The sequence below is a fragment of the Caloenas nicobarica genome, chromosome 3, assembly GCF_036013445.1.
Source record: "Caloenas nicobarica isolate bCalNic1 chromosome 3, bCalNic1.hap1, whole genome shotgun sequence".
In the NCBI taxonomy this organism is placed as follows: domain Eukaryota; kingdom Metazoa; phylum Chordata; class Aves; order Columbiformes; family Columbidae; genus Caloenas; species Caloenas nicobarica.
This window is the reverse complement of record NC_088247.1, coordinates 51,758,834-51,777,122: the sequence shown is the minus strand read 5'-3', so window position 1 is coordinate 51,777,122 and position 18,289 is coordinate 51,758,834. Positions and strand designations below refer to the sequence as shown.

The following is an 18,289-nucleotide window of genomic DNA, read 5'->3' as shown; positions in this document are numbered from 1 at the left end:
GTTTGAGTTACATTCCTCTTAATTTCTGTCCGAGGTGAAACCATAGACAAGTCCAACACACTTGGAGTAGATGTTCACTACAGATCTTGATCAAGTCTCATTCCCTTGTATTTCAATGCTACAGCTGCAATGATTATGTTCCCCAGCCAGCCAAAATACATTCAAAAAAATAACCTTTTTAAAGCTCTAATTGGAAACACAGAAGTGATGCGAATTTGGACAACAGACTTCCTTTGCCAAAGGTTTTTCTAAAGTTGACTTTCAAGTGCTGTAAAGACCCACTAAATCCATTTAGTAGCAAAAATAAAATGAAATAAAACTATAGCAGTTTTATATTCAAACTACAATGAAAAACCTCAGTCAAAACAGTATAATACATAGCAAAATGAACATACCCATAAGTATGCCTAAGATGCAAACACACAGTAGACAATCACAAGCTACTCGTAGATGAAGATTGCTCCTTCTTACAACAGCTTGGAGCACAGTGCCAGCTGACCACAACGCATTTACTCTGCCTTTCCCTCTGGTTTTGTAGCAGCTCAGCACAGGTTGCATCCAGGCTGCTAAGTAAGGTAAAACTGCTTCAGCTTTTCAGCACTAAGGTCTAAGAGCCTGCACACAGCCAGAGAGGATGGGTTCAGGCACAGGTTAAGGCACTGACATTTAAGATGGTTTAATATTTAGCTCAGCTGCACCCAAACACCTTTATTTTTTCCTCTTGAATTTCCATATTACATAGGCTTACATTCACCTAGTACGGTGAACTGCCCAGAGGTCTTCCCCATTTCATGAAAGTTTGATCAGAAAATAGTCAAGGATGGCTAAGCAGAAGTGGAGCCCCAGGAGCAGCAGTGTCCACCCTCCTCTTCTTTTGTTACTAAAGAAACCCACAGGTTCTACACAAATTTCTCAAGGAAGACGTTGCATGAGATAACCATAAAATTCAGACTCCACATCACAATCCAGACTACGTGACACAGATAACTGACTCCCTCCACATCCCATTTCCTATCATATCTGACACTCTTGCTCACCCCCATTTCAAGATCCTAACTTTTTATCCTGGTTATTGCAGATTTGTGGAAGACTTCTTCCACTCCAGACCTGCAGCAATATCAACATGTCAGAAAATCAAAAAAAGTTGTGACAATTATGAAGTCAAAGGTACAGTCAATTTACTGTCAATGTCCAGAAAGTTTTAATGGCTTCAGTGGAATGTGCGCACCTAAATCCAAAAGCAACATGCTCAAAACCTCAAGCACTTAATTTCTGCTTGCAAAGTTCTGCATGCATCAGAAATACATCAGACTCCTATCTGTTAACTCCATGGAGATCCTTGCTTACATCTCACCATCAATGGGTACAGAAGTCATCTAGCAGGAGTTCAATTTTCAGTTTTCTTTTTCCAGCATTTACCACAGCACCGGCAGGGTCAGTAGTATGACCATTGGAAACAAGCTGGCAGTTTGGTCAGGTTGATTGTCATGAGTTTAGTAGTCCCGATCCTTCCCTCCTATCTGGATAATTTTTTGTTCCTGTAGTTTGGAATGTATTTACCTGCTCCACATATGAACCACTTTTATGTAACTATCTTTCAATCCTCAAATCTTCAAATGTGAGAGCCTACTGGTTACAGTACTTTAAAATTCTTCATATTGAAATGCAGAAGACATTGACATGGTGTCACCTATAAAATTTTGCAGCCCTGACGCATTTTCAGTAATAATAAAAGCAGCCACTTCATTAGCACTTTATTACGAGCAGGTAACTATGACTCTCCCTTATGACAATCTAATGCTTGTAAAAATCCAGTCTCAGCTTAGTGAAACTAAAACCAGTCCTATTAGTAATCATCACAAACAATTAGGCTGCATAGATTAAAGTTTATTTTGCATAAGGGAGAGGGAGTATAGAAAGTTTATATGCACTCATCAACAGAACTTTCCTAAGTTTCAATTTAAATAAATGAAAAGGAATCAGCAATACTTAAAATGCCAGACTTATAAAAGCCAAACAAATCTCTCATTTTTAAAGTGAACTCAGACAACTTTTATTTGTTCTGGCTGTACAAGTCTGGATTTCCCCTACCACCACCACCTTTGGCACCTGTTTTTAAACATGAAAGTTTAAAAACAACTCTCTGCCAATTTTCCAAACCACAGCAGGTAGTAAGGTCAATGAACGAGACTATTCAGCAGGCTGACTACCTGCTCCAGTGGGTACGCCTTGAGACAGCAGCTGTTACAACTATTTTTCACCAACTATTCGGAGGATTCTCCTAATTAAGTAACACTTGAGGAACCGCTTGAACTTTTTCACCCTTGGGAAAGTAGGGGTGGTTCCCACCCTTCTCTTACAATGGTTTCTACTTTATTCACTGTGGTCCAGAGGAGTCTGAAAGAAACCTCAACTCCAGCAGGCACAGAGAACAAGGTGTTAAATGCATTAATACAAGAGAAAAATAGAACATGAATTAAAGAAAAGAAAAATAACCCTGCTTCATCTCAGGAAAATGACTATCTAGCATTTTTATATGAAGGCTCTTTCTGCTGTTACTATAAGGTTTTTGAACCAGAACCTCAGGAACTTACTAAAAAAAAAAAAGACTACTTGCAGTAATCTTTAAAGACCAATTATATATTTCGAGTGTTTCAAAATCATTTAACACATCCTCTGAAATGATCTGGACTCATAGAAAACAAGCCTCCCTCCTTCCATTACTCCCAGGAAAGTATGATTGCATTTTAGTCCAAACAATTTTCTTACTAACTCAGCTTACAGAAAAGCTTCATAAACTATTGTACTGATACAACTGAGAGTGCAGTCAAGATCATGCAGAAGGCTGAAAGTGAGCAATTTGAGGCAAAAGGAACTGGAAACCTCTTTACTTGGTTACATTTAAGCAGCTCCAGAAACAGTTTTGTGGAACCCTCTCCTAAAAATCTGAAGTCAAATTTTTGTATTTGCTTAGGATCTTCAGTGGTCAGGCCATATGATTTTTTTTTTTTCTTAAATTGTGCACAAAGTTACCTGGACATTTCTGTTCTCCTCCATCATAAAGACACAAGTCTTGCCATAACCTCCATGTTTAAATTTTTAACCAAAAGTAGTGAAAATCCAAACTTTAAATATATAAACATTTACACTACTTACTCAGATACGCATTTGTGAGAGGAAGAACGAATATCAATATATAAAAATGGCTTTGTGTTTTCAATATCTTGAAAACTGCTTCGTTTTCATTTAGAGCCACACAACTGATATGAGTTTCAAATTAATGCATTCATTTGATCAATATTTCTTCTTTTTATTTTCAGAGGCAGGGGAAGAAGGAAAAAAAAAAAAGAGAAAGGAATGAGGTCAGGCCAGCAGCATACCCAAGGTACTGGAAAACATCTTTCCTAACACCAGTACTTCTGTTTGGTATGTTTTACTCTAGTATCATAAATTCTCTAAGATGGGTGAAGATTACCTTATCTTTATAAAAGCATAATGAAATGGGGCCACAAACAACATATTATTGTTAAAAAGCATTCATCAATAATGCTATCTGAGGAATGTATAATCAGACATTCACATCAGCCTCAAAGCTTTCTCTATAACCTATGTGGAATACATCTTTTCCTGAGATTTCAGCATGGTTATTAAGTGCCTCTGCAAGTTAACTTAGTCAGAATACAACTGTAAATATTTAACTGGGTGTCATCTATTTAAATATACTGCTATACTAAATAGAACTCTTGTGATCAACAGTTACCTGAGCTGAACAGAACAAACTGGCCAGCGGTCAGTCAGTTTTGCAGTGCCAGAATAAATACAGACCATCTTTCCATTACTACTTGAAAGTAGGTCATTTATTCAACCACAATTACAAATGTTAGCAGTACAAGGGCTCTAAATCTATAAAAAGACTAATACAGGACTGTAGGAGTAACACAGTTTGTTTGTAGAGAGAATTGTTTATTGTATCACAAAGTATGAATATGAATGGGACTGCATAGCCCCGCGGATTACCTCAAGAAGCATCTATTAATTACAAAAGATGACATGCATTCTGAAACTCAAAAGAAATCTTATTTATTTTGCAATTGGCAAAGTAAACGTTTTCTTCACTAAGATGTTTTGCAGTCCCATGCAGCCCAAGTGGCTAGTGTTGGAACAGAAAATACCCTCCATGTAAATACAACACAACAATAATTACAAAACAAAGAAACAACAATGAAAACAAAACAAAAACCCCCAGATTTCCCACAGCTATTGAACTCACAAATTTTCCTGCTTCCTATTTCTTTGGATGCATTTGACTGTGAGCAGTAAGAAGCTGAAAAACCCCATGTTAGTTTTCCCCACAGAGGTACAGTGGAACACTCTGTTCCCCTGCACTCCCATTGAGAGCTCACCCGGCTGCTATCGCGGAGTGCGCAAACATTCCTCAGCGTTGTGTGATAGAAAGGGAGAGAGGATGGTTTTAAACCATGGAGGTGAGATGATTTAGGAGTTTCCAGAGTGTCATAAAGCGCACCACAAACTAGGAAACCCACTACTTTAATTTCATGGCAGGTTTTCAAACTCACACTTAGTAACTCCTAGAATGCCTCTCTCGAAGAACTTAAAATTGGAGACTGGAGAATTTCTTCACCAGAGGTGGTGCTACAAGCTGTTAGAGTATCCTTTAACAGAAGAAAACAGGCTAGGGTAGGGCCTTCAAAGTTTGCTTAAGGCAGGTAACAAAATTGGAACCGAGAACACCAGGAAGCACTAGTCACAGATACTGAACCGGAAGTGGCAAAATAATTGTGTCCTCTTAACAGCGTTGAGATTTTATGTCATCAACAAAAAGTTACTCAAATTTTTCAGACTTCTTTTTAAACTACAGGAAAAAATCTTCCATCAGAGTCTTGCCTCTTCACAGCTGAGATTACCCAGCCAAACAAAAGGAGTAAACAACCCCTCAAGGTTCCTTGGCTATTATAACATAACTAAAAAAAAAAAAAAAAAAAAAAAAAAAAAAAAAAATCAGGATTAAGACTAAAAGCTAATTATTAAAAATAACAGAAATTGAGTTACAGCTGTGAATTATTACTTTCAAATAACTCACAGTTCTTTGATACTACACACGTTTTATGCTCAGATGGTGCAAAAAACAAGATCATGTACTCTAAATGAAAACAGTAAATCTAAGCATATTTACACTGAAAATCCTCAGCAGTGGGAACATATTTAGCCAGTTCCCAACTACTGCAAGGGCTTAGCCCAGCATTCCTCAGAGTTTTGCTTCTTCTCTTTCCTTTTTTTAAGGGCTGGGAGGTGAGAGTGGGGATGGCATATGTGACAGGGAAGTTGCTGGCTTTATTATTATTTATGCTTAATTAAGGTGTTCCACACTTCTTCCTCACAGTAGTTGCTTATTGTGGGACTCATTCAAGTCACTTTGTGAGTAGCTTTCAGAATTGTGGTGAAAACTAGTTCCAATTTCCCAAATCATGGTGTCATTTCCATGTTATTTATGCGTGTGTTTTCACTGACTCTGTGGGAGTAAGAGACTGCAGCAATAGGGGGTTTTGGAATGCATGTGGAGTGCCTGCTTTCTAACAACATTCAAAAACAAACTGAACATGCAGTCAGCAAATATGACAAAACACTGCAGACTGCCGCGAATGGCATTAAAGACTCTGATTCCAGTACCTACTTCATGTGGTCCAGAGAAACTGTATTTTAGAGTGTTTTCATTGCAGTTAAGCTTAGGACTTAAGCTATTACACTGCCATGGAGAGAAGCAGCCAACACATAACTAAAAAGCAAGTTCTGGAGTGGTGCAATGGATCAAATGTTATTCCTGAATATTATAGTAATGGGACAGGGGGAGCAGGAGGGAATGAAGACACCTTCATTTGTAAGCAAAAAAGACTTTCTAAATGCATAACTATAAAACAAAAGTATCTAAATGTTTCTGTTTTGAAAAGAGGTGAGCAAATAACCTCTTGTTTAAAATGTGCTGTTACTGTAAATAGGTATACACAGGTATGTCTGCTGCATGTATTTTTACACATGCAAATATATACCGAAGCCTACCTTTCATATGCATATCCACAGCAACAAGGAAAACATACGAAAGCAGTGAATTCCAATTCTACCTCAATTTCCCATACCCGCAAAAAACAAAACCTCAAACCAAAGCAGCGGCATAAGACAGCACAATAGGGCGGAGCTCAGGTCAAACACAAGGACAAGGGGCTTGCCTGTATATATGTTTTGACCCCACAATCATCCCTATTTACACAGAGACACACACAGATTATTCACCTTCCTGCCCAGAAGAAGCCAAGGAGGAACCGAGGCTGCTGGGCAAATATCAGTGTACATTATTGGTGCTTTTGTACCAGCAGTGTGCCTGCTTTGGGAGTATTTATGAATTAGGCTAGAAATTAGCACGAAACTGTGTGTGCATAAAACTGTTGCCTGCTGTTCTTAACTTTCTTATCCAAATATTGTCAAATTAGCAACAACCACACTTCCCACTAAGGGCTGTATATTTAAACGTTTTAAAATCAAAAGCTATTTTTAGATTTATGTGAACCAAAAAAAGGAGCTGGAGTTGTATTTCTTCAAGAAGGAAATCAATTCTATTCCCATACATTTCTGCCTCTGTCAAAAGTGGATCACTGGATTCTCATTTGAATTTATAGAAAATAATTTTTAAATTAAGTACCTTGAAAAGTTACACAAACAACCTGAGGACAAAGCTTTCTTCTTAAAAAGATTAAGAAGAACTGAATGCACATAGGGGGAGAAGAAATGTCATCTCAGACATGCAAACATTCTCTGAAAGCCTGTGACCAGATTGGACATGCAATCTTAGTGGGGAAAGCAGGCTTCATACTGAAGACCTCTGCAAGTAGAAAGAGTTTATTTACAAAAAATGGAACGTGGTGTTGTTTAGAGGATGGCTAGGAAGAAGAATAGAAGAAAAGAACTGGTCGACAATCTGTTAAATAAATGATTGCAGCAGTCTTTAAATCACAACATTAGTACAGCCCTCTAGTAAGCAAAGGTATTAGCACAATTGTAAGCAGAACAGACTTGATGGTCCATTGGTCTCTTTCAGTACAGTAACCTGTGTTCTAGGATATTTGCCATAATACATAAAAGCCAAAAAAGTTGTTACTTGAAGAGTGTGGAATTAAACAAAGACACAAAGCAGGTAAAATTCAGCCCACGTTAACCTGTCATTCCATAGGATAGCCACACAGTTCAGGGCCACCAGCTCAGTCTTTTGGCTGGAACAGTAACAGGTGTCCCTTCTGTACCTACCATGCATGAAAACTCACAGTAACACATGTTATTTATTAGTATTCCTATAATATAACTTGCTAGTACCCTTGCCTGATTACAGTATTTCTACAATTGGTACTAGGATATGGGTGAATACATGTGCTTCTGCACAGATACTGCTTGTACCTCACCAAAAGGCTCCCCAAGCAGCTTCTGCAAATGGCATAAGTTAACTTGAAAAATAAATACATTCTCACTTCACCAGGACACTAACTTGTAGCACACACTCAGCTTCCTTTAGTAACACAGACATCATTTATCTTTGTTTTTCCACTAATGTTTAGTGTAAAGGAAACAAAATTTCAGATACATCCAAAAATCTAACTCCTACAACACTAAATACCATGTAACAACGTGAAAGAGGCCTGCAATTGGCAAAGGAGTTTTAATACACAATTTATAGGTAGGTATTTTTGCTAAGAATGTTTGATAAAAGCAAAGTGCACTAAATATTTAGTTCTACAGATTCATCCTAAATGAGAAAGGTTTGTTTCTTCTCTCTTATTTTGCCCTTCGGAGTCACAAATAATTCAAGACTGAAAATTACTGCCTATTTAGTACTGAACACTAATCAAAATGATGCCGAAACACCGTAAGACTCCATTATTTATTAAAAGAAAAAAGTCACTGTGTGGATACAGTATATTAAGGAAGATTACCTTAACAGACTTTAACACCTAAAACCAGTTTATAATCCGAAGAAAAAGAGATAAGCTGCAAAGTTTGATCTACCAACAGTAAAACAGCAGTAGATTAAATTCACTAAACTGAGACTATTTTTTAGGAAAAAAACCATGCATCTAGTAAAAGTACAGCAATAAGTGCATTTGACTGAACAAACCTTAAAAAAAGTCAATTGCTGGGGGCAGAAAAGCTCTACCAGCTCCAAACATCTGGCTGTATAATACTTGCAAATTTAAGTAATATGGATTTCAATACATTTGTTACAACTAGACATAATTATGTTCTCATTATGTAATTCAAGCTTGCAGTTCCAGAGTTCATAATACAGAAACATCACTTGCAGATTACATCATATAAGTAGTACTGTACCTCCAGCATCAAAACACAAGTCTAGAAATAGTAAGCAGTTATTGGTTTAGGAGTTCACAGTGTAACCTTCAGGTTCTCATACAACTCCCTTATTAACATCTTAATTGATTTTAAGTTATTCATTCATATCCCAACAAAAATTACAAGTCATCTCTACAGACTTTAGTGGGGTTACTCCTGGAAGTAACAGCTCAAAGTGCAAAATGTGTAGTTCTTTCCTTAAAACAATTACAGAGAAATCCAAATGAAGAACTTAGTATTACTAACCTTACAAGTTCATGATAATTTTCCAATGTTACCTTTCTCAGTTAAAGAAACAGAGGGGCTGTAAAATTTTAGAAAATACTAACTATGAGCAATACATTTTCATCAACAATAAGAAATCTGAGGGAAGAAGAAAAAAAACAAAACACACTCAACAGGATCTAGGATGACTACCCAAAATAGCTTCCCCCACCCCTAAAAAACACACATATACACACGGATAATTACTGCTTACTAATTTTTGGGGAGGAGCTTATGCCCAGCAGTCACCCACCTAGGGAGAAAATCGTATAAATACTCAAGGGTGACACTTGAAATCATCAGCTTCTGCTCACTCAGTGGCAGAAGAACTCCTCATTAGAGGAAGATTCACTGCTCTACTACTCTGCATTGGAGCTCCACAACACTTCTGGTACATCACAATCTCATTCTCTTTGGTTTTGAAGGTAACTTCTATAGGATGCATGTTTTCTGGTTGGGAAGGGAAGGGGGTGATATTTAAAAGCCAGTGACAGCATCCTTACTGCCACTGGGGCAATTTGAAAGGCTACAGATAAAAGCCCGATTTCAAGCAAGGCAGCATGAGATTTTTGCCACTGATGCTGAAGGAGCCAGGACTTTGTTCTTCATTTGCTACAGCATTAGAAAGAGGCAATAAGGTTGTGGTAGAGTGTCTATGTCTTCCCACTGAAAACTTCATTTCAGGAGTTTTGATACATGCAACTCCTGAACTTACTTTTGGAGCCCTAGTATAAACAGGAAAATAATCACTGTTTCTGAAGACAGTGGTTTTAAATAGGCTGGCATCCACTTATTTTCCTTATTTTCTTATTTCCCTAAGAGTGAGACTATTGCCTCTAACCTATCTATACCAGAGCTCTATCATTCAAAGTGCTAGTAATAATGATTTCCTTTTTCTTAGAGGATTTTTTCATAACTAGTGAAAGCAGGAGGAACTAAGTACAAAATGTTAAATACCAATACTTTTGGAAAACAGATTTATTCATGCACAAGAAACAGAACAGAACAGCTTTTCTTTATAACAAACTTTTTCTCTCCTTTCTAGCACAGAACGGATTGGGAAACATGCATTTACAAATATCCTTACTGCTGCTGTTTTGTCTGAACATTGTCCATGGTAGTGATGGATATTTTTCTGAGAGATACCAGAAACAATCCAGCATCAAGGGGCCACCTTTTCTACCATTCAACGTAAAGAGTCAAGGTAAGTTTACTATTTTTTGATAATAAACTAACACAATTGTTCCTAGTGGGTCGACACATGAACAAAAGCTCTTTGTTTATACTATTGGTATTCAACTTTCACTAGCAGTTTAGGTTTATTAAAATAATGTCATCACTGCAGAAGAAACTGGCAGTGGCTCTGGCAGTTGCTCCCTATTTACAAAGATGCACCCTTGCCACAGACATATATATATATATATATAAATTTATTTTTTTTTTTCCACAATAATCACTGAAAGCATATATATCACAGCTACAGATCTGATCTTCAGTAGTGGGAATAATACAACATGATTGTATACATAATTATGTACAACATGCTAATTATCCTCAAATTTATTGAATACTGGGGTTTCTAACAACAGACCTGTCATCTACAATATTCAGAAAGAACTTTTACATATTCTGTCATGTTGTCTCTACTCAAAACAGACATTAGGTGTGAATTTAAGCATATATCTGATAAACAGGTCTTCATTTGGCCATATGTAAGTTTAGAAATGAAAAATAGATTGATATATAATCATAAAAGTATGACCTAGACCGCTACATAGTTTTTTTTCATGTGTGATTTAAGCCTATACTTTCATTATCAGACTAATTTCATAGTAATATAACAATTTTAGCTCTATTATCAGAAGTTCTCATTTCATAAATCACTCTTACTGTATAGGCAGATTGTATATGCACTATATAATTGCAATGCTAAACATAGTGACATTTTATTTCTGGGTATCCCCTCTGTCCTTTTAAGCCAAATGTGTGGCTGTACTTAGTGTTTGAAACTGTGAGTTGTTCTGTTTTTCCACAGTTAGGCCAAAGCTTTTTTTTAAAACCTTGAAATCAAAACTCTTCAACTTCCTAGGTGCTGGTTTTATTTATGAATTGTCCCCAAAAGGCTTATCAGTACTCTCTATTCAAAATTATCACCACTACAATTAAGAGAACTGAATCTTCCTCATAAACATCCCCTTCCCTCCCAGCCCCCCGAAAAAATATTGTTTTCTTTCAGACATCAACAGGCTATTCAGAATAGCTTTCAGTTTTTCTGTATCCCATATACTTTTAGCTGTGATAAGCAAACTTGGGCAGAAATGAGGAAACCAAGTAAGGGATGCAGAAGACAGGATTTGCAGCTTCTCTTCACCAGAGAAGGAACATTTTAGGCTGCATCTGCATTAGAAAATAGGGTAGCATAACAGAAATAGATCTGGAGAGCAGAATAGTTGCTGCTCAAATGCAGCATCCACATTACCTTCATTTAGGAGGTTTCGTTTTAGAATAGCCCTAATCTGATCCTATGGACTGGATGCTCATGACGAGTACACATTGAGTCCCAAGATGCACCCTCATCTCACCCCAACCAGCTCCAGCCCACGTGCTCCAAGAACACTCTGCAGTAAGAGTCAAGTGAGAGCAGCATGGCTGGGAAACTCACCCCCCAAACTGTTCTTCTGGGCTGTACCAAAGTATCATCACAGTTTCATCCCTTGCCTTCAGCACAAGGGCTTTTTGGAACCCTACCAGCACTCTCAGATTGAATTTAGGTATATGTACATAAACAGCTACTCTGAGGACCTACTAACTGGAACTCCCACGGGGTTTCCTCCCTCTCCCTTCATTAACTTTTCATGGTGTTTTCTCTTGACTTTATTCAGAATCATTCACATATTTATATTATTTTTTAAGGACGGAGAAGGGTAGACAGAAAACACGGTGAAAAGGGAAATGAATTATCCTGAACTAAGGTTTCATTTCATACATTAACACAGAATCTAATTTGCATGAATCTTCATATTTAGAATGAAAATAGATTCACATGTGAGATGTGCAAAATGCTGTCTATTTATGAAGGGTAATAAAGACTATATACTAGACATTCAAAGCAGGAACAGCCTACAGTTTTACAGACATGGGAGTCCAGTCATTCAAAATTGCTTGACAAATCTTCATTTGGGGAATAAGCATGAAAATGGAGGACTGGAAAACCACTGCTGTTCTTCTAGCCTGGAAAATAAGCATCCTATAGAGGGTTTTTAGAAGAGTTTAAAGAGGGCAGACTGTTAGAGAATATCACTTCTAGTCTGAGATGATCACGGAAGAATAAAACAGGAGACTACAGAACCAAATTCATCTAACTGTATTGTCTCGTGAGTTCTTCCATATGCAGGTAGCTGAAGTAGCATATGGCAGGTTTTTCATCATAGCTTACTTTTCCTATTTGGCCACCAAACATTGAAGCAGCCTGGAACCAAAATTTCAGTTTAGGCCCAAACTTGTGACTTGGGACAACATGTAATAGATTATACAATTTCTGTTGGCAATTAAACCCTATTAAAGCTTCATTTGATTTGGTGATTTTTTTTTTTTTAAGTTTTAAGAATCTTGTTCTTGACAGCTCTCCAGTCAGAATATACTCTCCTTTTCTCTAAGTATTTAGTGTCATCAGTTTTTCAATATACCAGGACATAATTTTCAAACCAGTAGCTCTTCAGCTTGAAATCTTTGAAAAGTCCTAGTTGAAAATCATCATTGAATCAAGTCTGACTGTTCATCAATGCTTAAATAAGCCACTATTGCAGGCTATGCTAAAGTCTTCGTAATTAATTCAATACATAAGTAGGATTTTACTGCACTCAGAGAACATAAATGAATTTTGCATCAGGATATCTGCCAAGACATATAAAAGAGCAGCCAGCAACTACTTGAATTTTCCTGGTAAAAATCCTACTTCATTAATGTGTTCAGCTGTCCTTTCCTCAGAAGACTTACCGTTGTCTTTAGACAGCACAATTACCAGACATTTTAATCTAAAAGCAGTACAACTTTTAAACAATATAGCTCCTCACAGAAAATCTGTATAATAATATGAACACTGACAAAGCCTTTAGCATCTTATCTAAAAAGCCAGCACCCACCACTTTGTGAACCTAGGACTGATATGAAGGTGCATCTAAATGTGGTGAAAAGCAAGAAAGAGAAGCACTCTGAAGCTAAAGTCTGATGCAAATATATATATGCAAAAAAAAAAAAAAAATATATATAAAAAAGATCAAATGCAATGAAACGAACATTGCCCTCCTGCAGAAATAAATTCACTCTGACTGCTAAAGAACAAAACACATTTGGTAGGCCTGGACATAGTTCCTTGAATTATGGTTATGAAAGAGCAGATCTGGCTGGGGTCACTGTTGTTTTCTGCTAAAGTATCCACATAAATGCTTTGTTGTGGATTTGATGCAGTTGACATAAAAACCTATTTGTATTTTTTCCTCTAATGCTGTACAACTCAAACAGCATTAGCTCAGGAACCTGTTTAGGTATTTGTATTGAGGCTTTGATCTGACCTGCCTGTGTTCTCTGGTGTGAAGATACAGTTTTTGAAGTTCTATCCATAAATAGAACCTATGGAATAAATTCTGAGTCCTCCAGTTCAGTAAGCTGGTTTCTCTGATGGCAGCTCTATTATCTGTGATGAATAGAAAATGTGTAAAGAACATTCACACACCATGTCTGCTGCAGGGTATACGTTAATTCTGACAGGCTTAAGCCTTTCCCAAATTGATTTGTCATATGACATAGTTCTTAAAATTTGCCATATCTTATGTCTCTTATACGACAAGAAAACCAACTTACAATTGCACCCTACTGAATCTAGGAGTTTGGTAGTAAGAAATCCAACAACATCAGTAAAATACTAAAGACTGCACCAGACTTGTCACAGGAACCCACAGATTCCACAACCTCCTTTGCAGCTGAGAAGGATGTGTGTTTGTATTTTCAGTTTGTCAATAAATCACAGACATTGCTTTCTTTCTATGTGTAGGATTTTAACAACTATTTTCCTTTTCATTGCTTTAAGGAGGATAAGGTAGGAAGGTATGCAAAATAAGGAGATACACATCTGTGCTGATTTTACACAACAGCAAAAAAGAAAATGCACTCTTTACACTCGGTAGATAAAAACAATTTCCCTGACAATACAGGAAGAAAGCAATCTTGCAGATCCAATTAAAAAAATATAAAATGTATTTCATATGCACATCTCTGTTATTTGTTAAGATACAACATGTACAAGAGTAGTTTTTTTCCTTCATCTCATTTTTCATTCACCAAGCCTAGCCACAGATTGAAAAAGAACCTTATTATCTAAGAGACAGCAGAATACTCATTGCATATATATACACAAAAACACACAGCTCTTTTTGTAAGAGACCGAAATGCAAATTTTAACTGATCAATTTGCTGAACAAATATCAATCTTTTTTAGATAACCATCAAACAGAATATGTTGCCATTATAAAAAACAGAATCCAGGCTATTCCTATATCCCACAGTTTTTGTTTTTAAAATTACTTCTTAAATTAACATTCATCATAGGTATGGTATTTCATTCTATAATGCTGCCAGTTGCTGCAAACTACTGAAGTAGTTTCACAATATCCACATTAACCTTATCTGCAATGTCCTAGAAATCAGCATCGCAATTCCAATATGAAGCTGCAAACTCCCCAAAGTGCACAGAAAACTAAGCAGTGAACTTGTTTGTTTATTCCTCTATGTGTGACATTTGGTTAAGTGGCTCCACCTGCTGTTTTGATAACTAAGAAAATGAAGCATTATTTAAAAAATAAAGCTGTAATTCTGACTGCAGTAAGAGGTATTATCAGTTGAGACCTTGCCACCACTGTGTGAAATTTTTATGACAAACAAAAATCTTTAAGACAGTATTTGAAAATGTAACATTCATATGTTTACCAAAAAAATCAGATCCATGGCCCGCTTTTGGAAACGGGAGAGAAAAGACCAAAAATCTCATTACTTAAATGGAGCACCAAGTAATTTCAGAAAAGTAGCTACACTTGCACAGGAAGCTTTCTCTGGTTCTGTTTATCAAGATGCAAGTCTGATTACGTGCTCAATTAGTTACATGGGGTTTTTTGTAATAGTTTGCATCTACTTGCACAGCGTCTTTTAAACTCTCTGATGACCCTATACATATTGAAACAAAAAAAATTTCTAGAGGTCTTATAGCTCACAACACAACTCTTAACACATTTGCACTTGTTACTTATTCATATACGAGTTCTTAGACACTTTTGCTTTGAACATCAGCTTCTCAGTGACCAAATACAGTATTAGAAACTTGACTTCTATGAGGTTCAAGTTAACCCTTCATGCAATTCACCATCATGCTACAAGCCTGCAATTCTGTTATAGCTGCCCTGGTTGACCTGGTTTCCTCTCTCTCACAGGTGTGCAGATAAGGGGTGAACAAGGACCCCCTGGTCCCCCAGGCCCTGTTGGACCAAGAGGACAACCAGGTCCTGCAGGAAAACCAGGGTTTGGAAGTCCTGGTCCCCAAGGCCCTCCTGGTCCCCCAGGACCACCTGGATTCTCTGCGGTTGGAAAACCAGGCTTGCCAGGTCTACCAGGAAAGCCAGGAGAGAGAGGACTAAATGGTGAGAAAGGAGAAGCTGGACCTATTGGGCTCCCAGGTGCAAGAGGGCCACAAGGACCCCCCGGCATTCCCGGCCCCGCAGGACTGACTGTTCCTGGCAAGCCAGGACCACAAGGCCCTCCAGGAGCTCAAGGGCCAAGGGGCCTCCCAGGCGAGAAGGGAGAGCCAGGTATCCCTGGTATAAATGGACAAAAGGGAGAAAACGGGTTCGGCATTCCAGGCCGCCCGGGTAGCAGGGGTCTGCCAGGCCCGCAGGGGCCCCGTGGCCTCCCCGGGCCCGCCGGGGTGGGGAAGCCTGGTGAAAATGGTCTTCCAGGTCAGCCAGGTCTGAAAGGTGACAGGGGTTTACCTGGTGCACCCGGAGCAGCTGGTACCCCAGGTCCCCAGGGTCCCCCCGGAGAACCCGGAGAAGCCATCGTTGGCAAGCCTGGGCCAATGGGACCCCCAGGTGCAGCAGGCATCCCCGGAGCCAAGGGACAGCCCGGACCTGCAGGCTTGCCTGGATCCCCAGGTCTTCCAGGATTCGGAAAGCCAGGATTACCAGGGATGAAGGGACACAGAGGGCCTGAAGGTTCTCCTGGCCTTCCAGGACACAAAGGAGACCAAGGCCCAGCTGGCGTGCCAGGAGAACCAGGACCTGCTGGGCCACCAGGAAACATGGGCCCCCAAGGACTCAAAGGCTTGCCCGGTGAGAACGGCCTACCCGGACCCAAAGGAGACATGGGCCCTGCAGGCCCCCCAGGATTCCCAGGAGCCAAGGGCGAACGAGGTCTACCGGGATTAGAGGGAAAACCAGGATACCCAGGCGAGCAGGGTCTTGCTGGTCCTAAGGGACACCCAGGTTTCCCAGGTCCGAAAGGCGACACTGGCCATGCTGGGCTACCCGGCTTGCCTGGTCCAACGGGTCCACAAGGAGCTAAAGGAGTGCCAGGGATCAACGGTGAGCCAGGCCCCAGGGGACCTTCAGGAATACCTGGCACCAGAGGCCCCATCGGCCCCCCTGGCCTGCCAGGAGCCCCTGGTGCAAAAGGTGAGCCAGGAGCACCAGGATTGCCAGGCCCAGCAGGTATTGCTACGAAAGGCTTGAACGGACCCATGGGACCACCTGGACCCCCTGGGCCTAAAGGCAACAATGGAGAGCCTGGTTTGCCAGGCCCCCCAGGTCCTCCTGGTCCCCCTGGCCAAGCTGTAATCCCACAGATGCCCGACAGCTATGTTAAAGCAGGAGGAGTAAACCAAGCTCTTACAGAGATGCCAGTGTCTGCTTTCAGTGTCATCCTCTCAAAAGCCTACCCTGCAGCAACAGTCCCCATAAAATTTGACAAGATCTTGTACAATAGGCAGCAACATTATGACCCCAGAACAGGAATCTTCACCTGCAGGATCCCTGGACTGTACTATTTCTCCTACCATGTACATGCAAAAGGAACAAATGTTTGGGTTGCACTCTACAAAAATGGTTCCCCAATCATGTACACTTATGATGAGTACATGAAAGGATACCTTGACCAGGCTTCTGGCAGTGCTGTCATTGATCTCATGGAGAATGATCAAGTGTGGCTCCAACTGCCCAATTCAGAATCTAATGGTCTCTATTCCTCTGATTACGTTCACTCTTCTTTCTCAGGTTTCCTATTTGCTCATATCTAACAGCATCCCACTCACACTGTCCTGACACTCTCTCCTTCAGACCATTTTAGCTGGGTGCTGATCTGATTCACCATGAGCAGGTCATGCAACTTCCATTTTGCAACAAAATTTGAGGAGGGAGTGAGAAAGTGGAAGATATTGGTTCAAACCTAGTAGAATAATATTGTATTTTAGAGAACTGGCATAAGAAAGTTGTTTTGAATGATGATCAATTGTCTAACTGAATGCAACATTAAAATTTTATGAATTTATATAATGCAGTCTCTCTCTCCTTTCTTTTTTTTTTTAAATTGAAAAATCAGAATTTCTAACAATCTACTTTTATAATATGTAAAGCAGCCATTCCGGGAATCTAGATCATACTTCACTACACCTGAATAAACTGAAAGTATCATTCAAAGTAAACAGTCTCAGATAGAGCACGGTCATCACAACAGCCAGGTAATAGACTTCAGTAACATTGTCTGCTATCTGACAGCTTCATCTTTAAACTATCAAACAGGAAGTAAACATTAATATAGTACATAACACGTCACCTTTTTAGTTCCACTTTTCTTATTAATGAATAGCTACCTTGGAGAAAGGTAGATTAACAAATTATTAGCTGTTACTGAAGATCTAAGACTTTCACAATACAAAAAAGCAACCAGATTTAAAGCCTAGGAATCCACTCAGCTTTCTTTGATGCACACTTAGTAATCCATAGGAACAAAATAGTTCAGTATTTTCTAAGCTCTTAACATTCTGTAAAACTGTAATGTTCAGAGTAGAGTAAAAAAAACCTATCACCAAATCCAAAAGGGCATATCTTCACAAGCATGCAGGCACTCACAAAAATCACAACAGCTTTACCATCCCAAACTGGAGACAATTTTTGCATTGTTTTTCCCTGAACAGTTCATGCCTTTAATACACAATAATCCTGGGACTATATTTTACTTAAATGGTAAATTTATCAGATTATGACAGTAATTAGTCAGTAGACATAATAATATTTACCACATCTACATACACTCATGTCTCACAAACACTAGGGATTACATTAATCTGTTACAGCACTAAGAAAAGTTAATGGTATTAAGTAAACTAGTTTAGTAAAATTAGTGCTTACAAATTATCAAACCATAATAGTTTGGTAACACATTTCTTCAAATGACAGTTACCATTCATGTGCTTGAGAAGTGTCATATCCATCAAAACCTTACAAACCCTTAAACTATTATTTCTAGCTTATTTTTTTAAACAGAAGTTCTTAATCACTTGAACCAAAAGTACACAGGC

The 18,289-nt window shown here is 38.8% G+C and overlaps 2 protein-coding genes across 2 annotated transcripts in view; one reads left to right on the top strand and one right to left on the bottom strand.

Annotated features, from left to right (window-relative positions):
* The window catches only part of NT5DC1 (5'-nucleotidase domain containing 1), a 136,930-nt gene that overhangs the window by 103,724 nt on the left and 14,917 nt on the right, over nucleotides 1-18,289 (bottom strand). The gene's annotated exons all lie outside the window — the stretch shown is intronic.
* On the top strand, nucleotides 1,156-17,008 carry COL10A1 (collagen type X alpha 1 chain). The gene is made up of 3 exons (XM_065632135.1): nucleotides 1,156-1,167; nucleotides 9,724-9,877; nucleotides 15,153-17,008. Exons 1-3 carry the CDS (start codon nucleotides 1,156-1,158, stop codon nucleotides 17,006-17,008), a joined length of 2,022 nt encoding a protein of 673 aa, XP_065488207.1.

What these genes read in the sequence shown, in the direction of transcription:
- COL10A1 (XM_065632135.1), top strand. An exon ending in ATTCAACGTAAAGAGTCAAG is followed by an intron (nt 9,878 to 15,152) that starts GTAAGTTTACTA and finishes TCTCTCTCACAG; the next exon opens with GTGTGCAGATAAGGGGTGAA.